The sequence below is a fragment of the Chrysoperla carnea genome, chromosome 5 (assembly GCF_905475395.1).
Source record: "Chrysoperla carnea chromosome 5, inChrCarn1.1, whole genome shotgun sequence".
Classification (NCBI taxonomy): domain Eukaryota; kingdom Metazoa; phylum Arthropoda; class Insecta; order Neuroptera; family Chrysopidae; genus Chrysoperla; species Chrysoperla carnea.
The window spans coordinates 43,757,734-43,780,286 of NC_058341.1; the positions used below are offsets into that span (position 1 = coordinate 43,757,734).

The following is a 22,553-nucleotide window of genomic DNA, read 5'->3' on the forward strand; positions in this document are numbered from 1 at the left end:
TTTAAAAGAATAACATGTTTTATAATGGTTGTAATTTAAATTAAGCGCGGTTTTTAAATTTTGTAATTCACTAATAAACCGTCAAATAACAGGAAGTAAGGGCATCAGGTGAAGAAAATTGATTTTAAAAAAAACAACATCAGTTTTTTTTTCGTTTTAAATCAATAGAGAGTAATTTTATATATTTTTGCATAATTTATTATTTACATTTTTTTATTGACAAAAACTTTTAATTACGCAACATTTTTATTACATAATCGACATTTCTTTTCACTGATTTCCGCAACATTAAAATTTATGTACACACTTTTTATAAATACTTCGTTAATTTTTAAAATTAGAACTCAATTGAAAATCAGTTGCAAAGTAAATTTATTTAAAATATTTACAAGTACATAGAAATATTTACAAAAAAATTAATTAAATTATAAGCAAATTTATGTTATTTATAAATAAGTATATCATTTTTTTTATCTTCTTAAAAAAGGACAAATTAATGTTATTCAAAAATAAATTTTATAGAAATATTTTGTGCTGCATAGAAAAAATAAACTTTGATAAATTCTTTAAATTTATATTAATCCAAAATTAATAATAATTGCAGCATAATTGGCGAAGTTTTTAGTTTAAAAATAAACATGCGTCTTCATCGCAGTTTTCCCTTCATGTTTAAAACTACAATTTTCCCCGTAATAACCAATTGATTTAATCGAAAATCACAAGTATATAGGTAATATTTTATAGTAATTATTTAACGAAATAATTATTTCCACGAATAATTTAGTGAGAATTAATACTACGATGAAACGCGTATAAAAAACAATACATAACAAAGTATTCGACAGCTTTTATATGAAAAATTTATTCTTCTTCTAACATTTTTCTTATAAAATGAACCTACTTACAACACATTAAACTTACCATTTATTTTTTTTTTAAAGTTTTGGACAAAGAAGTTACAACTTTTTTAGGAACAGTTGGGTAGTGTTAAGTTTTGTCCTATATATGACCACTGTCGTAATAAACAATTTTCCCAAACTTGTAACTCGTAGAAATAATTAACTCTTATTAAAATTTATGAAAAACTAATAAAATTATGAACTCTTGAATCTCCCGTGAATAGGAAAGGGACCATAATTCAACATTGTAAATAACGAAAAAACATCGAAAGTCAATTTTCATATTCAAACTGTAAGATATCTTAACAATTAATGAGAAAAAAATTGTTTTTCAACTTATATTATTTCTACTGCAAATACTTTTTTTTTTATAAAATGCATTTTTTCCAGTTAAGATTTACGTATAAATTAAATATTCTCATATGGTTTAATATTTCACTCTGCGATTGCTAAGTCCGTCTGTTTATAAATAAAAATGCAATTTTTATTATTGTTAATAAGATAATTTTTTTCCGGTCTTAGTGTCAACTTTTGCCCCTGTGTGCTAAACAAAGTTGTCGCTTTTCGCCTTCGTCGAGCAGAAAAATAGAATACCCACCATGAGAGCAAGTAAAGAATGTTTCAAATCTCATGTTTGTCACCCTTTTCTTTTGCTCCCTAGATGTATAAATATAGTATTTAGTTCAAATTTCATTAACTTTCTTTTTTTTTAAGAACAATTGTAGTTAAGGACGTACATTCGTCAACGATATTAATAGAGAATTTAGAAAAAATAATTATTGAATATCGTTGAATTTTAATTTTAAAAAGTGACAGAAAGCAAGGTACACAATTAAATTAAATATAAAAGCATGGGACACAATTGAAAATATAAATGGATGTTTCTCAAAATATACTTCGATAACTATACTTGAAACATTTACTAGTTAAGAATATTATCTAAATTTTCAGAATTTCACAAAATTTTTCAATTTTCTATTCATTTAAAATTGTTCAAATTTTACATACTGTTTATTTTACACGGAGGCGAATGAACATCCTTAATTTCAAACATAAATTATTAAACTAGTATTTAACAGAACTAGTTTAATAAGCCAATGCATTGTTAAACAAATTTTCCGTGATAATGGGACACAATTTCTAATGACTTTGGAAGAAGTAGCAGATATAGAGATTAAAAAGACAATGAACTTTCCATCTAGCCTTGAAGTGCTTTAATCGAAAGATTTAGAACACACGGTTTTGTGATTTAAAGTAGTACAATGGAGCCCAGATCTCCGAATGCAAAGACCGCTCTTGAATGAGCCGTGACCCAACTTTTAAACTAACATTCCTATTTATAAAAATTGCACATTAAAAAATAAACGGACGTAGTAATTACATTACCATATTTTTTACAAATATTGTTTTTTTCTTTAAATTCATTTATCAAGATTTTAAAGTGTACTTAACAGAATTACAAATTACGACTAGATTTTCTGAGCACAATAATAAATTAATAGTGAAATTAAAATTTTAAGCATAGAGCCCAAATTATTTTAAACCTCAATACAAAATATATATATAAGTCGTCTTCAAATAGCCATTCAAAGCTTTTAAATAGGTTTTTTTTTAATTGGTAACTAATTTTATGGTAGGAAAATTTTAAATCCAAATTTAAAACAAATTGACAATAAAAAAGCTCGATTTTAGCATATTTTGTTTTTGCTTCCATAAAAAGTGTGTACAATTTATATTTAAACACTAAAATTTTCGATTTTGCTTTGCATTATCGACAGGCACTCAGTATATAGTAGTTGAATTTGTTCATAGTAGTTAAGTTAACGTAGCTATAACCTCTGATAATTTTACTTCAATACTGTTTTTGAAATCGTATTTCTTTTTAGAAGGTTGATTAAGAATAAACCACCATTAACTCAACTAATTTGGTTTTGTAATTTTTGATTTTTGTGCAAAAACGAAATGAAGTCTTACAATGAGCTAATTCTCATATTTTTTGAACAGTCTACACCATAATTTTCACAATACCACCTTGATTCTAACAAAAAATCCCAAAGAATTAATTATATAGCTTCGTTTCTATTTTTAATTAGCACAATTTTATTTTCTATTAATATAAAAAAAATTATATAATCGATACATCATATATTTTATTGGAAATATATATATAAAAAATTTGTTATTTTAAATTGTTGTGTATGTATAATTTCACTACTATATATGGGATATTTAAATTCTTTTAAAATCAATGTCTTACCAAAAATTTTCTAATCTACAAAACTTTCTCTTCATTTTTTTAAGAATTTCCGAATAAAAAATAATTGGTGACAATGTCAGATCTAAAACGGCTTTCTAAAATATAAAATTTTGTTTTTGATATAAAATAAAGCCCCAAATAATTGATTATATAACAGTTGAAATAAAAATATCACACAAGAAAAAAAATACAACAATATGCAAAAAATTTGCTATAACTTTCAACAATAAAAAAAAATCCATCCAATAAAACACACTATACACGCGCTCGCGGCTATTTGCTTTCTTCTTCCTCACAAAATATCCTAGTAACAATATTTTTTAAAAGTTTTGCACATATATTTTTTCTTATAAAAATAATAATTAAATTAAATATTTCCTTCCATTTTTTAAGTGAAAATCTCACTCACTCTCGATAATCTCTCAACATAGGTAAAAAGCAAATATGTAAAAAGTACATGAAAATATTACACTCAATTAATTATTTAACAATGGATAATTATTTCAAATATATATTTTAAATTGAATTTTTTAAATAAAATCTTGTGTAATACACATCTCGATATGCTGCCTGTAATACGTTAAATTCGCTCAGAAAATATCAGGACACCGGGACCAGTCTTGCCTTACTTTGCAATCCCAATATTCATGTTGATATACATGTGCAATCATACCGGTTGCAGGGTCTTCCTCTTTCTTAAACCATAGAGGAGTGTAAGATTCGTATGCCGCACCATTTTGGGTAACACCTATTTCTGCTTTTTGTTCACGCTCCCGCCGTTTTGCACGTTGTTTCTCTTCTAAACGTACTTTTTCATCGTTTGCTTTATTCCATTCGCCGTTCTCCATTAGACGTTGATCAGGTCGTAGACGTGAATCGGTTGGCGCAACACCATCTTCGGGTTCATTTAATTGACATGCTAACAAGGTAAAGTTATAATATTTATCACTGTCTGGAGCAACTGGACGCCGTTTCCATGCTGTCTGTGTATGTCCTGTTTGATATATTGGTTCTTGTTTGTTCGCTCCAGTATTTGTGGTACCTGTTACTTTTGAAATTTCGATTTTACTATCCCATGTTCCATTTATTACATATTTGACCTGGAGAAAAAAACAAATTATTAATATTAAAAAAATTTAACCCCAACCTAATAGATTTTTATTTATCAAAATACAATTATTATTTTAAGCACTTTATAAAATCAAAGATGCTTTTTTAAAGCATCTCAAAATCCACTTTATGAAGTTTGCCTTATTTATTCGGTTCATGAAAGTTGGGAAATCTTTGGAGATCAATTGTAACGAATGCGTAATATTTTATGTTTTTATGTAAACATTGAATAACTTTGATTTCTGTAAACATTGAATAACTTTGTTTAATCAACTTAATCGGTTGACAAATGTCAAAGTTTACATACCGACATAAAAGATCGCGTCGCATCCTGCATATCTCTAATTTTAAGTGTTTGAGAGAAAAGTACTTACTTCTCCTGCTGGATCCATAACGCATCCTTTTACCCTTCGTTGCGAGTCTCTAGTAAAATATGAATAAGGTAAATATTTTAAATGACATTTAATGCCTGCTGCTCCGTCATATCCAATAATATCCGTATCACCATATTGATCGACCCATAATTTACCCACAATTATATTATGTACAGTAGTGGTTACTTTTTGCCACGTATATCGACGATTCGTGGCCGTAAATAATACATTTGCATTTCCTAATGGTGCTATTTGTATATATTTTCCACGAAATTTAGATGTCATGGTGAATTCCTGCCAACACTTCCATTCTCGACCTTCGCAATATTGTGCAACCATTGGGGGATGATGTGATACTTGTTCGTTTATTATACGCCATCCTAAATCTGATGTTCGATCAAATTCGTAAGTTTCACCTAAAAAGATGGAAATACATAAATTATTGTTTTTCAAATGACAAGTCTGAGTAGTTTACTTGGGGTGAGACTAACTAGTTGATTTTGGTTAGAATTGCAGAAAGTACTTTTAAAAATATCAAAAAAAAAAAAAAAACAAAAAAAACAAAAACAAAAAGTGTGAAAAAACTTTTTAATTTGAAGTATTGATCTATCTATTACCAGGTATGGAGTAAAGTGACCTTTTACTTGAGATTGAAAACCTGATCGATTTGCGTATCGGTAAAATTTATTTTTCGAATTTCAAGCATACGTCAACTTAAAAAAGACACACTGTATACAGGGTATAAAATGTTTGTAGTTTTAATTACCATCATTCTTTAAAGCTACTAAAACAAAAACTTAAAATTCAATTGGATCTCAAGGTTAACTCTCAAAGCCTACTCTAGAAGTTTGTAATTATACTAGAAAAATTTGACAAATGAATTTCGTATCTATTTATGTTTCTATTTCCTCTTATTTTACGAAACTTATCAATTGTAAATTTTTAAGATTTGTATTTACCTAATAATGGATTAAATGGTTTTCCAGTTCGATTACTTGTAGTTGAGTACGCCGACACGGTAAATGCAGCTACATAGGCCAGTTGCTCGTAGGGATCTTCACATTTAGCGGCTATGTCTAATACATCTGAATATTCAAAATCTTCAGTAAGTCGTTGAAGCATACTCAAAGGTTCACTAAAATTAACCGGCATTGGAATTTTAGATAAATCTTTTCCTGTAAAATAGAAAATATAAAAATTAAAATTGAATTTAAATGAAAAATACTTTTAAAATCATGGTGGTCATGATTATTTGTGTATTAATTTTCACAAATTTTCTTTGGTTTGTTTAATATATGATTCGATCAATTTGAGAATTTGAGCAACAATTTTAACACTAACATTATTTAACAGATGAGGTTACAGTAACAGGGCGACTTCCAAACTACAATTATAATTATAATGAAAAGGGAATATTCGATGTGCAAATTTATACTTTCTAAAAGCGTATAAAATTTATTACGTCTCGTGTCAGACTATGTCTATACAACGTCAATATTATTGATGAAACGATTCAATTTCCTTATTTTCATTACTACAAAAGTTTACTAGAACATGGCCACCAAGGCAATCAAAATTAAAATCAATAATTATTTTACCAATACAATTTTTCATAATAGACCATAAACTAAGTGGATAATTTGGTTTTTCCGGTACTCTTGTACGACGTTTTTTAACATTTCCACCATGAGTTGTGAAACTTTCCATATCTGCACCGCCAGATGCTTCAGTTTGTTTTGTAACCATTGCCGATGATGTACTCACTAATACGACCTGAAAATGAAAACAAAATTTGTTGAATTCATCAATTTGAAACACAAAACAATATACAACACATTGTAATAATTTATAAACTCCCGCAGTAAAACAAAATTATTGAGTATTACATATTATCGTATTTTTATATTTATTTATTATTTTGTTTATTTTATTTTATAATTTTCTAAATTTTGCTAGAGGGCTGAAAAGTTGTATATAGGTTGAATATCAAAGAAATGCATTTTGGTGGATGTAAACTTCCCAGCTCCACCCTCCCACTTTCTTTCTGCGAAATAAATTTTTTCACGGTTTTTTAAGGCTTAGCTCCTCCAAATTGAGTCTGTGAAACATGGCAATTTTTTCTATATCACTAAAGCGTGAAATAATACGACCACATAACTTTTTTCAAGAAACACCTTATATTTGCATCCACACACGTATACTCCTGCCTTCAATCTTAGAGCGCCACGTTCTTTCTTGCAGAAAAAAACTATTAGTGTGGTCAAATATTCGATCAATTTGCTTTCAATTGTGAATAACACATAAAAATTACATTCGACAATTAAATTTCTATTTTTTCCCTACTTTCTTAGATCAATTTTATATTATATAAATACGTATTTCGACTACCATGTAATCACCATCGGTTTAAATTAGCTAATCGTAATTACTCTTATAAATAGCAGACCGGCACCAAATTAGCAACGACAACACCCTATTTTTATAAGAGTAATTACGATAAGCTAATTCATACTGATGATGACTACATTGTAGTCGAAATACGTATTTATATAGAGAGAGTTCTCATTTATTATCTTTGATAATATTTACACATTTGACAACATATTGGTTACTCTTTAATATAAACTGCTGCCATCTGAGCTTTTGCGAAATAGTCTCGTTGAGACGCGATGAAATACTTGTTAAGATAATCACAGGTCTTATATTATCCTGAGATATTTTTTGGATCCTAATTTTGATCGTTACAGTATGGTGTGATGCATCTTACAAGGCAATAACTGTTAAAATAATTATAATTTTTACAAAAATTAATAAAATTTATATAAAACTTACATCTTTTTTACGAAATTTTTTTACAAACGACATTTTTAATTAATATTTCAACCCAATCAAAAACTGGCATTACATACAATAACAGTAATTGTTCATATAAGGTATTTTTAACAATAGAATTTTCAAATGAACTTTGGATTATGTCTCAACTACATATTAATTAACCAATATTATAAAATAATAAGTTTAAATTTTGATTAGGTATATTTGAAGTTTTAAAAATTAAAATCTATCGATAATATTTATAAGATAACTTGTGTTAAATTTGTTTGAAATTTTTATCTGATAAATATTACAATCTAAATGAAATAATTATGGCTTTTATTATACTTAATTATATTATCAAATATTATGAAATTACTATCAATTAGAAGGGCATTCGTACACGAGGTAACATGCAAGTAAATTAATCAACGATAAAGTAAAGTAAATTTATCTCGCGAAATACTTAATTAAAATAGTGGAAAATAATAAAAGCATTATCTATCGGTGATTATTCTGACATGTGAGATTTAAGTAAGGTAATCCGCATACCTTAAACTTTAGACTTGACAAATTAAAAAAAAAAGAAGAAATGATCTTGTAAAACATTGAATCATATTTATTACAGAGTAAAAAGGACCCACAGGGTATCAAGCTAGTATATTATACTCGAGAAAGTTTTAATGGATGGATGGATGTTTGTTACTGAATCACGCCTGAACGGTTGAACGGCTCTGGATGAAATTTGGCACAGCGATAGATTAAAGCCTGGAATATGCACATAGGCTATTCCAGACAATAATCTATAATTTTCAGCTAGTTATTTGTATAAATTCAATCACAATTCAACCCCCAATATTAGTTCTCATTTTTGTTCTTTTAGGAAAACTTTGTAAACATTTATCTCTCGAGTTGAATTAAATTAAATTAAAATAATTTATCTTAAACTTAAATTAGTATTTCTTCTGATTCAAATTTCCACATCATATCCCAACAAATGATGACTACACAAAATATGAACGTTTAAAACCCCTAATGTCTTATTCGACTTTTTCAATTAATTTTTGAGCTAACCTTAGATTCAATTTGTATGGGCTCTTCTATGTGGCTAGGAATTTTTCAATTCAATTAAAAAATTTCTTGCGTTAAAATCCGGGAAACACCGGGTACTTCAAACAGTTAATTGTTGAGATAATTTATTAAAATATAATCAAGCATTAACTATTATCTGGAAAATTTTTAAATATCACATGTGTGTATTTACCGTGTGTATCGGAAATTTTTACAAATGTAAAACTCTCAAAATTCATTTCATTAGCACTGATAATTTTTTTAGTTAATATTGATAATTTAATTTCCTGTTGCCTTTACATTAAGGCCTGCGTATATTGGCATACGAAGCAATGAGACCATTGACTATGGACTCAATAGTGGGAAAAGAGGCATTCCATGGAAAAGAGACAGTCTTTATACCAATATACGAGGATCTACATTATAATGTCGAAGAAACAAATTAAAGCATAAGGAAAAATAGAATGAAGTGGTACCAACACGATAGGTACTCTGTCGCCAAAAATCGTGGCACATATTGTATGTTCATTATAAATATTTTTACAATAGAAAAATCATACATTTATCAAATATTGAATCATTAAAATTCTTGATAACTAATATTAAATAAATTAGTGTCTTGTACCTAATTTATATTTTCTTAAAACTGATTAGATTGAAAATAATCAAAATCTGTGATGATCACTCACAAATTTTCTATATACAGATATAAAACTTTTGATTTTATAACTAGCTGTTACTCATTCGTTTCGCTAAAAATAGCATCACACAAAATTATTGACTTCCCTCTCTTAGAATATTTGACACCCTTCAAACAACCCTTGACTCAATGGCGTAGCTACCGAAGGGCTAAACGTTATCGCCAAGCTAAAGTTGCCCTCAGACCCTGACCAGCAAATCTAGTATTGACGGAATGCACATAAAATAGGTTGCAACACGACTTTAACCTTGGCAAGTCATTTGAAAGAATACAGGGGAATTCCCAATAAGTTTCGACTTCTGTTCTGAGAAATATTTTCTAATAGAGAATATGCATGATTTTTTCTTTTGCTTTACTAAAGCTCATTCCTGTTAAAAACACTAGAGAAAAATTATTTTTCGAATAAACATAAGAATAACCAAGATAAAAGATTTGTTTGTATCTATTTCTAGCAAAACATAATTTAGAATAGAGTAGTTATGGTAGCATATGGTCGTAATAGCCTCTGACGTCATAGTATCTGTCGGATCTCTCTATCTAATTAATAGTTTAAAATGCTTATATCATCCTTATTTTTGGCAGATTTTAATTTTAATTTCACTTGTTACCATCTCTTTAACGGTATTTTCATATTTTGTCAAGAAAATGAAAATACAAAAAAACTTCATGTATATTCTCTATTGATATCGAAGTACAATTAATTTGTTATCTTTGGTAGAATTTAAGAAAATCCCTTTCCATATGCTTTAAAAGTTAAATCACATAATTTACCTTATTTAGTTAGAACAGTTAATTAACACACATGCGTAATCATTTTCCAACTTACATTTCCATAACTTTCTTATGGTCTATTTTAATCGTACTTAACTGCATTTTCAAGTACGTAAGAATGACACATAAACACAACAATAATGGCGCCTAATATTAATTAATATCGTTTTGTTTGACAGAAAACGAGTAAACACTGACATAGCCTCGATAATTTTAATTTATCCATTTTGACAAAATCTTTTTTAAATTTTACCACAATATTGTAAATCTTCAATATTCATAACATTTTTTTGAAATTTATTTCTAATTTTGCATAGCAAAAGATGATTCAAATTAACTAAATATTTCGTAAGATCAGAAATTAATAAAAAATTTCATTAATGAATAAATTAAAAATTATATACGAATTTTTAAAATTAATTAAAAAAATTTAAAATTTAATTTTATGATAAATATAATAACACGCGCATGGTTAAGACAAAAAAATTTCCGATAATTTTATACCTACTAGAACAATGTTTTACTTTGAACTAGAATAATGCTATGATTTAGAATTTAAAAAAAATAAATTGTAAATAATTGTTAACATACGTTGGCATGTCTAATACCTACCTACTGTAGAATTATCAATTATATAGAAATAATCGATAAGAAAGACATGCACTTATGTATTTAAATTTTTAAGTTTACATAGTTGTACATAATGGCAGGAATACAAAAATTTAGGCAAGTTATCATACAACTAAAAAATTTAATTATAAGTACATACATAATTACAGAGTGCCCCAAAAAAAAATGTATATACTGGTGAAGTTTCAAAGAGATTTATTTTATTAGCAACGGGATTCGCAATTACTTATTTGCGAGATTAGTTTTTTTTATTTTTTTAACCAGGAGATTCGGCTAACAACTAAATCTTTCGGTCACCATTTTGAATTTTCAGATTTTTTATGATCAGATTCAGCGAACCCAAAAGCTCCCAGAGTGGTATTATCATGCTCATTTACTTTGTTTAATACGTTTCGGGAACTCTGGAGTATAAATCTGGAATTCTCGAAAAAGGGTTGGGTGAAAGGGGAACAAAATGAGCCGAGTTAATTCAAAATCGGTTCATTATCAAGAAAGTTAGTTTAAAATACCTTCATTTACTCGACTAACAGGGACAATCAATATTTAATGAACATAGAATTCTATTTGTATCTATTCCCAACGTTTGTGATCATAGACCGTAAATTCATAGAAGCGAATATTTAATGAAACTCAAACCAAACTGAGAATCTAAGTTATGTTCAGTACCAAACTTCAATATGGTATCGCGTTCATTGTTAGCCTAGTGAAAAAAACTTCTTTATCTTTACAACCATCACGAAATTACGCAGACAGGAAAAACTTATTTGCCCAACAGCCTTGCTTGGCAAAGATATAACAAAATATTTGGTATTTTTTTATTGATTTGTTTTTTTGACAATCTGTCCGAAATAAATGGGTAAAAAGTGTTTACTGCAAGTGAGCTGCATTCTGGTTTTTAGAAAAAAAAGTCGTGTGACTTCGTTGTTTGTCATTAATTTAAAGTCTAGCCAAACAGTTATTTACCTAAATTATTTAACCTTGCGACACACACATGTTGATTAATGCAAAATGTTATTACAAAATGAACATTATAAAGAAATTCATAAAAATATTTAAAAATATGCTAATAAGATATGATTACCAATGTTTAGTAATTATGAAATATTAAGTAAAAATTCTGTAAAAGAAATTATTTTAAAAAACATTTCAAAAGTTGTATCTTTATATCAAAAAAGTAGATAATTAGTGACTTTTTTTTTACATCGTAAAACATATTTTGAGAAAAATTGCCGATTTTACTGATTCCTTAATTATGATAAACCCAATTTTACTCAACGCTTCTTTATGTGCGGTAAAAGAAGTAAATTTCAGAAGGAATTTTGAGAAGGTTGTGCTATTAAAAGGGTATGCCCATCCTTGTTTCAATCTTAAAATGAATTGATGTTTTTTAGCAAAGAATCACAAAGATTTTTATGATAATTTCGATTTTATCGATTTCGGAAATTTGTGAGTCGATCGATATCCTTAAAGAAACAAAATAAAAGTCTTATTTTAAACTTTTTATTGTAATAAGTTATTGTCCTGATATCGATTTCAATGTATCTTTCGTTAAAATTTGAAAATGTGCTACAATAGATGACAAAATTTGAAATAAAAATTAAAATCTATCAATCGATTTTAATAGCTGATTTTTAATAACTGAAAACTGATCCTTTTTAACAACATTTTATTATTTTGAAAAACTAGATAGAATCTTATGTAAGAAAAAGGAGAGGGGGATCAAGAAATCTTATGATAGAGTTGAAGGGGAATAGTCCCTAATACACTTTTGTCCAAAACTCAAGAGTTAAAGGCGTTCAATTTAAATAGATCGTCGATAATAAAGTAATGAGAATTAATATAATTACCGTTAACTAACCATTTTTTCGAAAAATTTTATGTTTCTTTAACGAATTAACAATTTTTTCGAACTGTTTAATAACTAGTACAAATTTAATTTATTTTCTCTGAAGGATATCTGGATCTTATTTGTGTATTAGGCAGAGTTTACTAGATATATATTTTATCAAATTTAATTTTGCTCGCAGCAGCTTCTTAACTACTATTGCGCTTTGGGTACAAGCTTTTCCACTTATATAAGTTTTCTAGAAAATTAACGTAGATTATACGTGTTTAGTAAATTAACCCGCTGTGAGTAAAATTATGAATATACTTTGCTTATATTGTGTACCCAGTTTAATGAATCGCTACATCTATTTGGTTATTTTCCGAGGATTCGCTTGGTGAATTTTAATTAATTGTATAATTGTTATATTTAAAAAAATAAACAAACCTTTTTGTGATCAATATCCTCCGTTTCAGATGATGATTCTTCAGATTCATGACCAACATTACCAGATACTGGAATTTTCATAATAAAAGTACCATCTTCATTTTTTTTGGACGTTGAATTACCCATTTGTACTAGACTATGATTAGAACCGGCTTTACGTTCCATTCCAGATAATGGATTATTACTGGCATCCGTAACACAATCAAAGAATTCATTATCTTCCTCTTCTTCTTCACTGCCAACGTTATCTATCATATTCAAAGAAAAACCAGAAGCATATTCAATGTTTGAACGATGTATAAGTAAAGAACATGATAGTGCAGTTAAAGATAATGTTTCAACTAAAATTCGGAAACTTTTGACAAAAATCAAATTCAAAATACAATATCTAATCGCTAATTTTCTATTAGTAGCGAACTGAGAAATGTGCAATTCTTTGTAAAAAGCCTTAAATAGCCTTGTTAGTAATTTTTCTAATAAATTGTGTTACTCTTTGTATCAGGGACTACGATTCAATCCTTGGTTTTGAAAGTCGACAAAAAAAAAACTTAAATCATTTATGCTCTTTCAGCTATGAGGATTTAATCTCTAATACTAGTTTTTCACTTTCTCACGATGCTTATACCTAAAATCCTACTAGGTTTGGTTCTGGCGTATGACCCAGTTTCTTTGCACTGAGATCCAACTCCAGAGACGATCGAAATGACTTACCCTTAACAGAAAACTGCTTTAAAATCGAAAATCTTTAGTTAACCCCTTAGATATTGTCTCTATTTTTACATAATTTTGATCCTTTTCCAGAACCTACTCAAATTTGATCTTTACCCGAGGAGCGAAGCCCATAAAAGCAACAATTTTCCGAACTAGCATACTAAGTAAAACGTGGCAAGGATCTAGATTTTAAAGAACTCGTAGTCCCTCATAAATTCTACGTACTATGTTTTACTTTATCATTATTGGGTTCAATTCTATTAACATTTTATAATTTATAATTAAATTCAGTATACAATTTAAATTTGGAAAAATTTGAAACACAATCGTTGCTATTTTCCTATGTTGTTGGGAAGATTTCATAATTGAGTAACCATTTATTAGCAACAATTCAAAACATTATTTCGTTTAATTTATTTGTTGATATAGAAAAAACTAACGTATTCATTATCATTCCGGTTACAAATGTATCGATTTAGGAACTCGAAATCTTCGAGACAGATGGATCGAATTTTAGTGACTGCAGTAAAAAAGTATTTATTAAATATTTATCCATATTTCTTATACGAAGTGTTGTTTTGAGCCTAAGACACTATTTTTCTTTCATTTGAAATTTATAGATAAGCAATTTTTGTTATAAGGTGGCTTACAAATTGCTTCACAAATTGTATTATGGATATATTTATGTATACATATACATAAATGTATCAGGTTTCGGCTATTCTGCGTATGGCTTTCCATTAGGTTAGCACAAAGGTTGGCGTTAATATTCCCTTTCCCTTTTCATTTTCTCTATCACTTTTTGTGACATGTTCTGTACAATGTTTAAAAAAGAATGAATAAATTGAATTGAATAGAAACATCATAGTGAATTACTCGAGGATTTTCTTCAATTAGCTTGAATTATTATAGGAAACGAAGTTATAAGTAAACTTACTTTTCTTTTTATTTGTATTCATTGTCGGTTTCTTTAATGTGCACAACATCACCAAAAGTGGTGAAACCGCTGTTATTAAACTAAATGCAATGACAAATGGGTACATCGAAATTTTGATTCTTACAATTTTGTTAATCCTTTTTTTATAAAAAATTGTTGATACATTTTTTGAAAAAATAAATACTCAAAAAGTTAATGATGGTACGTTTCAAAATTTGAATGTACGCAGCAATTGTCGATTTATAATAATTAAATCACTGTTTTGAAAAAAATTTGGCAGTAAAAATAAAAAATAACAGTTGTAGACATTTTTTCCTTACGTAAACAATATTAAGTTAAAGTTAAAATTAGTGTTTAATTGGAGGTTTTTTGAAATTGTTAAAAAACTTGATAATATGTATTTTAATTTTTTTATGAATGTCAAATTGACATTTCTCAAAAAAGTAATGGGAATATTTATAAGCCAACTTTATTTAAAAAATTATGATTTTATTTTATGCTCACGAAAAGTACTATTTTAAAGCATACTGCTGCGAACGGCAAATAGTGAATTATCCGTACTCTCGCCCACTTCGTTCATGTGCTTAATTCGCTAGCGTGAATCTAAGGGCTCAACTCCAAGAAGAGGTAAGACGTTGTATGTAGTGGTGTTAATCTCTCGGAAGCTTCTTAACATATGTTAAAAAGCCGAAACAAGTTTAAAACGTTAGAGCATCTTTTATCCACCCAGTCGATAAATCCTCCAAGTTTGCCAAAATCAAAAAGTAATACAAAATGGCTTTGGGAAAATCGAATACTGTTGAAGCTCCGGATAGTGATAATCAATCAGAAGCCAACATTTTGGTTTCTTAAAATATGTTGGCTCCTGATTGGTTATCACCATCCAGCGTCAGTGTTTTACGTCGCAAAGGAGCTTCAAGTAGCCGATTTTCCCAAATTCATTTTGCATTACTTTAGATTTTGGCAAACTTTGGAGGATTTATCGACTGGATTTCGATAATCGATATCGATTTCGGTAATCATTTGATATTATATTTTCATAACAAAATTGTTCGCACTAAACAGTTAATATTTCTCGCAAAATGTTTCAAGTAAGTCAACTTGTTGAAATTAGTCTTCTACATAACACCAATACCTCTTATTTCGCGTCAAAAAAGATAGTATCCTATGGCTCTTCGTTGCCTGTAAATCTCGACTTTTCTAAGAGCAGTGGCGCCATATAGCGGCCGTAATACTCACAGTCAAAGACGCACCATGTCATTTTTTTGGCATAAAATGAAATTTCTTGAATCAACAAATAACTTTTTTACTCCAGGTGTGTCATTTTATCTATTAACATATCCAGAGAAATGGAAATGTACCTCTTTCTTATTTATAAAATAATCTTTTTATCCCCGCTCTGTGTCAATTTCTGAATCGTGTTTTGTTGCAAGCTAACATTTGAACACATGCGTTTATTACCAACTGTTTAGTTTACAAAAGTGTGTTGACGAATGAATTACCTTAAGTATGGGATATAAAAATATTTTTAAGGTTATTTTAAAATATGCGCACAATTTCCACTTCAGTATTGTATAAACTGATTTAGGTTTTGCGATTATTTCGATAAATAGAATTTTTAATTCTACGTTTATGACTATAACAAAGTTTTATTTACAACTCTTTGATTATTAAATATTAAATTCAAATTTATTACTTTTTTTAATGACCACAAAATAAAAAAGAACAAATTTAATGAATTTTGGAAGTTAAAATTTATGGGTAATAAAAATCACACTTCACAAAAACATCTTTTGTTCACTTTTCGAACTGATTATTAGAGTACAATTAGTTTTAATTAATACGTTTAAATCAATTGTTCGATAGACTCGTTTTATTTTTAATATGAATACCTAAATTATTTAAATACATTATGTAAGTAGTCGTAAATAATTGAAACTAAATATACAAGGGTCAACCACTTAATTGATTCAACAAATAATTTCAAGTTCATTTCAAAACACGTTGCAATTGATTATACAAGAGTTTATTATTATCAGGCGCTTAAGACTCAACACACACAAGTACAGCAAAACTGAGCAATTCAGAGAAGGGCAATTGGAAAAATTATCTCCTCCAAAAAGTAGGGAATTTAACTGTTTTAAGTATTTAGAAAATAACTTTCAACCCCTTGCCATAGTATACTTGATTCCATAAAAATCGCCACAGTTAAAACATTCTAAGCGTACTCATCATATGTTATGTTATAATAGTTACACTTAGAATGTTTTAAAACGAGCGTTTTTTTTGACATAGAGTATACATAGGCTCGTAACTGCAATTTAATTAATTTTTCGATTTTGATCAAAATTATTTTCTATTGGGTCCTAATAAATTGAGTCGAAATAAAAGCTTTTCACACAGAATTTTAGGAGACTTCTTAAAAACTATTCCCAAAATCAACCAGATTTCCGTACCTATGGATTATCTAGAGTAATTAGGGCTCAAAAAATATATAAATCCAGTTCATTTGATAAATAAAGAAGTATTTTTCGAAATCAGGATTTAAACCTTACTTTAAGGTTTTCACGAATAATCGAGGTACTAAAACCGAAAAATGAGTACAACTCGATTTTTACGAGACTGAGGGAAACTGTGCATACGAGAGTATAGAAAAAAATTAGTTTGGTCAGAAAATGTGACCTTTAAATTAACGTGCGTGAGGGCGCTTACGAGTTCGTAATAACCTTTTGTGCTGAAAAATCATGAAAATAGAAAAAAAAAACTATTGGGTGTTATATTTTGAACTATTCTAAGCATTTTTTGTAAATCTCGACTTTTTTGTAAGCCTCGGCTATCGACATTTTTTTTTAAACCTCGCCGTTTTTTAGATACAATCATTTAAAGATACAAGTTCGTTATTTTGATGAAAATTTGATATTGACAAAAGACAGAAGTAGCGATTATTGTGTGATTTTGATCAAATACTGTATTCAAAATCAAATGGGTTTTATATTTTGGACATTTCAAAACAATTTTTGTTCTATGACTTTTTAGCCTAAGCCTAAGCCTAATTTAGCCTTTAGCCTAAATTTTGTCGTCAACAAATTTGACGATTATCGAGGGATTTTGATCAAATATTTGATTAGAAAACCAACTGATTTTATATTTTAAACTATTCTAAAACACTTCTAGAAGACTAAAACACAGATTTGTTAAAATTTTTTAAACGCTCATATCTCGAAAACGGTAAAGTAGACACAAAAAGTGTTTTAAATGATATAATTATAAAATCAGTTCTTTTCTAATCAAATATTTGATCAAAAATACTCGATAATGGTCAAATTTGTTGATAACAAAATTTTAGGTTAAAAAATCGATTTTTTTTAAAACGCCGACATAAGGCAAAAATTGTTAAGAAATGTCCAAAATATAAAATCCAAATGATTATGAATCAAATATTTGTCAATATCAACAATTTTTTTAGCGCTTGTATCTAAAAAACGGAGAGATTTAGGAATCATGTAAGCGCGCTCATGCGTGTAAATTTAAACATCGGACTTGTACTATTGGATTCCGATATCAAATGGTTTTTTCCTCAACTAGAAATACATATATGGTTTATCAAGAAACATGTTTGATTACAGGGCCTAAAGTTTAAGTTAATGGATCTGATTGCTCCCCACTTTTTTGTTCATTATTATATCAACTTTAAATTTCATACAAATTAGATAAAAAAGAGGGAAACTACCAAACTTTTAGTGGATCAAATATTTTGTCATGATTGATTCAAAAATTTATATTAATTGATTATTAATATAATAATAAACCAATTTGTACTCAAATAAAAATTTTATACTGAATTTTCAAAATAAAGCAAATTTATTTGAAAATAAAAAATTATCTTACTGGGTCGTTGTTGAGCATGTTGAGTTGCAGCTTTTTCTAAATGCGAATGTTGTCGAGCTAATTGTTCAACAAATTCTTCTAAACGTAACTTTTGTTCACGTTCATGTTGCAACATTTTATGCCATTTTGTTCCTTGAGTTTTTGCTACTTCTAAATATTCACTACATCGCTAAAAATGAAACAAAAGATTATTCAATTAATAGATCAATAATTAAGTAATTAAAATAAATTTTATAATAGTTTTAATTAATAATAAACACACACGTACATTGATCATAGCATTACTAGCAATTCGGAATAATGTTGCTCGTTCATTAATTTCTTTACTTCTACCTTGTACATCGTCTAAATTTTCCAATTCTTTCAGTGATCGTTGTAACGCTGCGCCATGCTTTTGCAATAGATCTGAACATGTTTGTAATTCTTCTAAACGTGCATTTAATTCTCTTAGTACAGTTGAAATATCTTCGCGTGAACTTTCACCCCCACCATTTGTCTCTTCATCATCTTCAGATTCCATTGCACGGCTATAAATTGTATATAAAAAAACAACACATTTTAGTATACTTTATTAAAATATTTTATTCATTTACGAAATTCTTTTATTCAAATGAATATCCTTGCAAAATATTGACCGCTTGCGGATAAGGACTCAGAATTTAGATATGAGTGCCCAAAATAGGGGCGAATTAGGTAATAATATTCGGCATAAAAAATTCAATAATATCGTATTTCGGGCAAATCTAATATTAATTTTTTTTTATGGATAAACGTTTTTAAGGCGAATATTTTCCTATTTATGAAGATCTTACACTAATAGCTACCGAAGAAGCTACAGTAGCTACAGTTTCGCTTCAATATATTTTTAATTTTAGATTATTTATATTTAATTTAGATAGGCATTTGCTACATGACTTAGAAGTTACACAATAACACGAAGTTAATTTTTTCAGAAGCGAAAAAATGATCCACCTGACCTGTCATTATTTTATAACAACAGTTCTTTAAATTTTTAGTTTTGGATAAAAGTGTATAAGGCAGTTTCATCTCAAAATTATTAAAGGAATACGCTCTTTAAAAGTTTGTGCATTCAGTCAAGGCAATCAATATGAAAAAGTTTGTCAACAAGTAAAATTTACAAAATTTGAAAATTTCCGACAAATGCGATTTTTTTCCTTGTAGCTCTATCTAAACTAGCTATGAACTCTGTCCATTAAATTATCTTTCAAACAAATAAAAAAAACATTCAAATTCATCCGTTTAGGAGCTACGATGCCACAAACAGACAGTCAGACACACACGCATAGCGATGAATCTTATAACACCCTTCTTTTTGGTTAGCGGGTTAAAAATATTTTTAAAAATCTTGTTAGAGCTTCTGTTCTGTAGAAATTAATAGTTTTTATTTGTACTCTTATTGGCGTAAGAATCTTTCTAGTACTAGACAAAGTATATTCAATAAATCATTTCAATGATCAATTCATTAAATATTGTGTGTGTGGGAAATTGACTTCAATTAAGTCAATTTATTATTAAAAGATATCGTATAAAAACAGTAATAATAATATCTTTGTTAATTGCCTGCTGAAAAAAAAAACTTTATATATTATACTTCAGTAATAGATACTTCCGATATTATCACTAATAGGTTGTTATTTGACACCTCGGTCGTGAGAACATTTGTGGTTTACTAGAAAGAAATACGATTCCAAACGGAAGAAAGTATGAAAGTAGGTATGCTTATTCGTTATGTTTTTTTAAATATATAGTTTATGCAAAATATGTTACATAAGTGATATAATTTTTGCTGCTTTGTGAATAATATTTAAAAGAATCATTTAGTATGAAGTTGCTGAAATTGCTATTCTGCACCTAAGATGTAATTTTTCTGTATACTGATGGAACAACGGACCAGAGGCTGATTAAGAAGAAATATTGCAGTAATTTCAAATTTACTTTTCGTCGAAGGTTAAAATTCGGTATCAAACACATTTGACTAACAAAAAAAGTTTTTGTTAGCTCTGTATTGTTGTAATTACGAGTTGGTTGAGTTAAGTTTGTCGACTGTAGAAGAGTTGGTTGAGTTCTGAAGTTTTAAGACTTTGTGTTCAAAAATGGGACACTATTACAAAAAACGGAGATATTATCGTAAACGATATCCACCCTATATTTTCTTTGTTAAAATAAAATATAGTTTCATTGAACGAAAATGTTAATTATGTTTATGTTAATTTTTTTTCAGGTGTTTTTTTCCGGATTCTTTTTTTGAGGCTATTTTTTCTGGAATTATTTTTTCCAGTCTATTTTTTACGGGACTATTTTTTCCTAATTTCTTAAAATTCTTGTAACATTATGTTGATTCAAATTATACAGTGAATTTCGTAAGTCGTCCGTGATTTTTGTGATTTTGCGGAAGATCAGAACATTTATTTACTAGAAAAAGTTATCATTTTCTGACTTATACCAAAAAATTGTGACAATGAATGTATGGTCAATTTGGCTGAAAATTTGATTCTTAGCACGCTAGTCGAATATTAAATTAAGAAAACGTGGAAAACTTCTTTAGAGTAACATAAATACGCAGGCGTATAAATATGCATGTGTATATTAATTTTCCTATTCACATTTTGATTATAACTATTATTTTCGCATTGTTACGACTTTCAAGGATTTATTTATTTTGTATAATAACATTTTTCTGTCTAATTAACGAATATTCTCGATTTATTGTACTCTTAAGTAAAAAAAATTCAATTGTTTTTGGTTTCTTCTAATATTTTAGGTGTGATTATATTATTATTCATCTGTAAAATAATGATAATTGCCAAGTTTCAAGTAGTTATTGCTACTTATACTATTATAATAGTCCAGGAGCCTGAAATATCCAAAGCGACGATATAAAATTTCAGATAATATGGCTTCATTAAAACATGCTCATATATACGTGCATTATTTGTGACAACAGTCATGGTACTGTATATAATACTTAGACGTAGTGTGTATACTTATACTCAATAAACAGACACATACACAGGTCGTTTTTGATTGTTTCGTTGGTTAACACACATATTAAAAACTAAAAGTAATCTATCGAGCTAGAATGGTAGAATCTATTAAGATAAAAATTTTAAAGGTAGATTAGAGCTGAAGGAGGTCGATCGAAAAGTTGAAGTTTATACAGGTCTGTAACTAGGGCGTGGCAAAGGAGGCACTTGTCACCGGCGCAACAAAAATTGAGGCGCAAAACAAAAAGTATGTTTTATACGTAAAACAAAAAGTTAGTAAAGAATAATGTAAAAGGCGTTCATTAATTTACAACATTATAAATATCATAATGTGGTGATAGTGTAAAATTAAATTCTTTGAATTCTGATGACGGCATAAAGTTGAAAAATTCGATTTTTTTGAAACACAATCAAATTTGATCCGATCTTATTGGAATTTTTTTTGAAACCCACTATTTTTGGGTCGTTCTTTTCAGCTGTAATTTCAGTTTTTCGCTAGCTGACAATTATATGCTTAATTCCGGGACCAAGACTCTTTAATCGAGGTTAATTTCGATCACAAATTTGAAAAGTATGACACAAATTTAGTAGAATTACATACTTGGTTTATCGAAATTGAATAAAATTTGAATGTGATAGTGCAAAATTAAATTTTTTGGATTCTGATGACGTCACAAATTTAAAAAATTCGATTTTTTGATAACACAATCAAATTTGATTCGATTTTGCTCTTATCAGTATACGAATTTTCAAATCAAAATCGTAACAGCCCATCTTGACATATACAAGGCGCAACCTAAATACTTGCCACCGGAGCTATGTACCCTCGTTACGGCCCTGAGTTTACATTCAATTATACCAGCAGAAAGCAAATTCATGAATAATATGTTATGCATAAAATAATTTATTCGCTAAAAAATTTAAGTTAATTTAAATTCTTTTCTACCGCCTGTTAAACTTTCCAGAAGAAGATAAACTTAACTTTTCAACGAGCTAGAAAAGCAGAAAAATTTTTTTCTTATTTTTCGTCTACATTCATGCAGTTATAACAAAATTCTTCATCAAAGTAAAATTCTCTTGGCGCTCGTACTACCTTAAATTAAATATATATTTC

The 22,553-nt window shown here is 28.2% G+C and overlaps 1 protein-coding gene across 1 annotated transcript in view; it reads right to left on the reverse strand.

Annotated features, from left to right (window-relative positions):
* Positions 1-3,293: 3,293 nt before the first annotated feature.
* The window catches only part of LOC123301790 (oxysterol-binding protein 1), a 29,922-nt gene continuing 10,662 nt past the window's right edge, over positions 3,294-22,553 (reverse strand). Inside the window, exons 3-9 of the mRNA XM_044884689.1 lie at positions 18,703-18,961; positions 18,435-18,603; positions 12,899-13,146; positions 6,239-6,413; positions 5,600-5,815; positions 4,641-5,056; positions 3,294-4,256 (exon numbers count right to left, since the gene is read on the reverse strand). Coding sequence (XP_044740624.1) covers positions 3,747-4,256; positions 4,641-5,056; positions 5,600-5,815; positions 6,239-6,413; positions 12,899-13,146; positions 18,435-18,603; positions 18,703-18,961 — 1,993 coding nt within the window. The 3' untranslated portion in view covers positions 3,294-3,746. The remainder of the gene's footprint in view (positions 4,257-4,640; positions 5,057-5,599; positions 5,816-6,238; positions 6,414-12,898; positions 13,147-18,434; positions 18,604-18,702; positions 18,962-22,553) is intronic.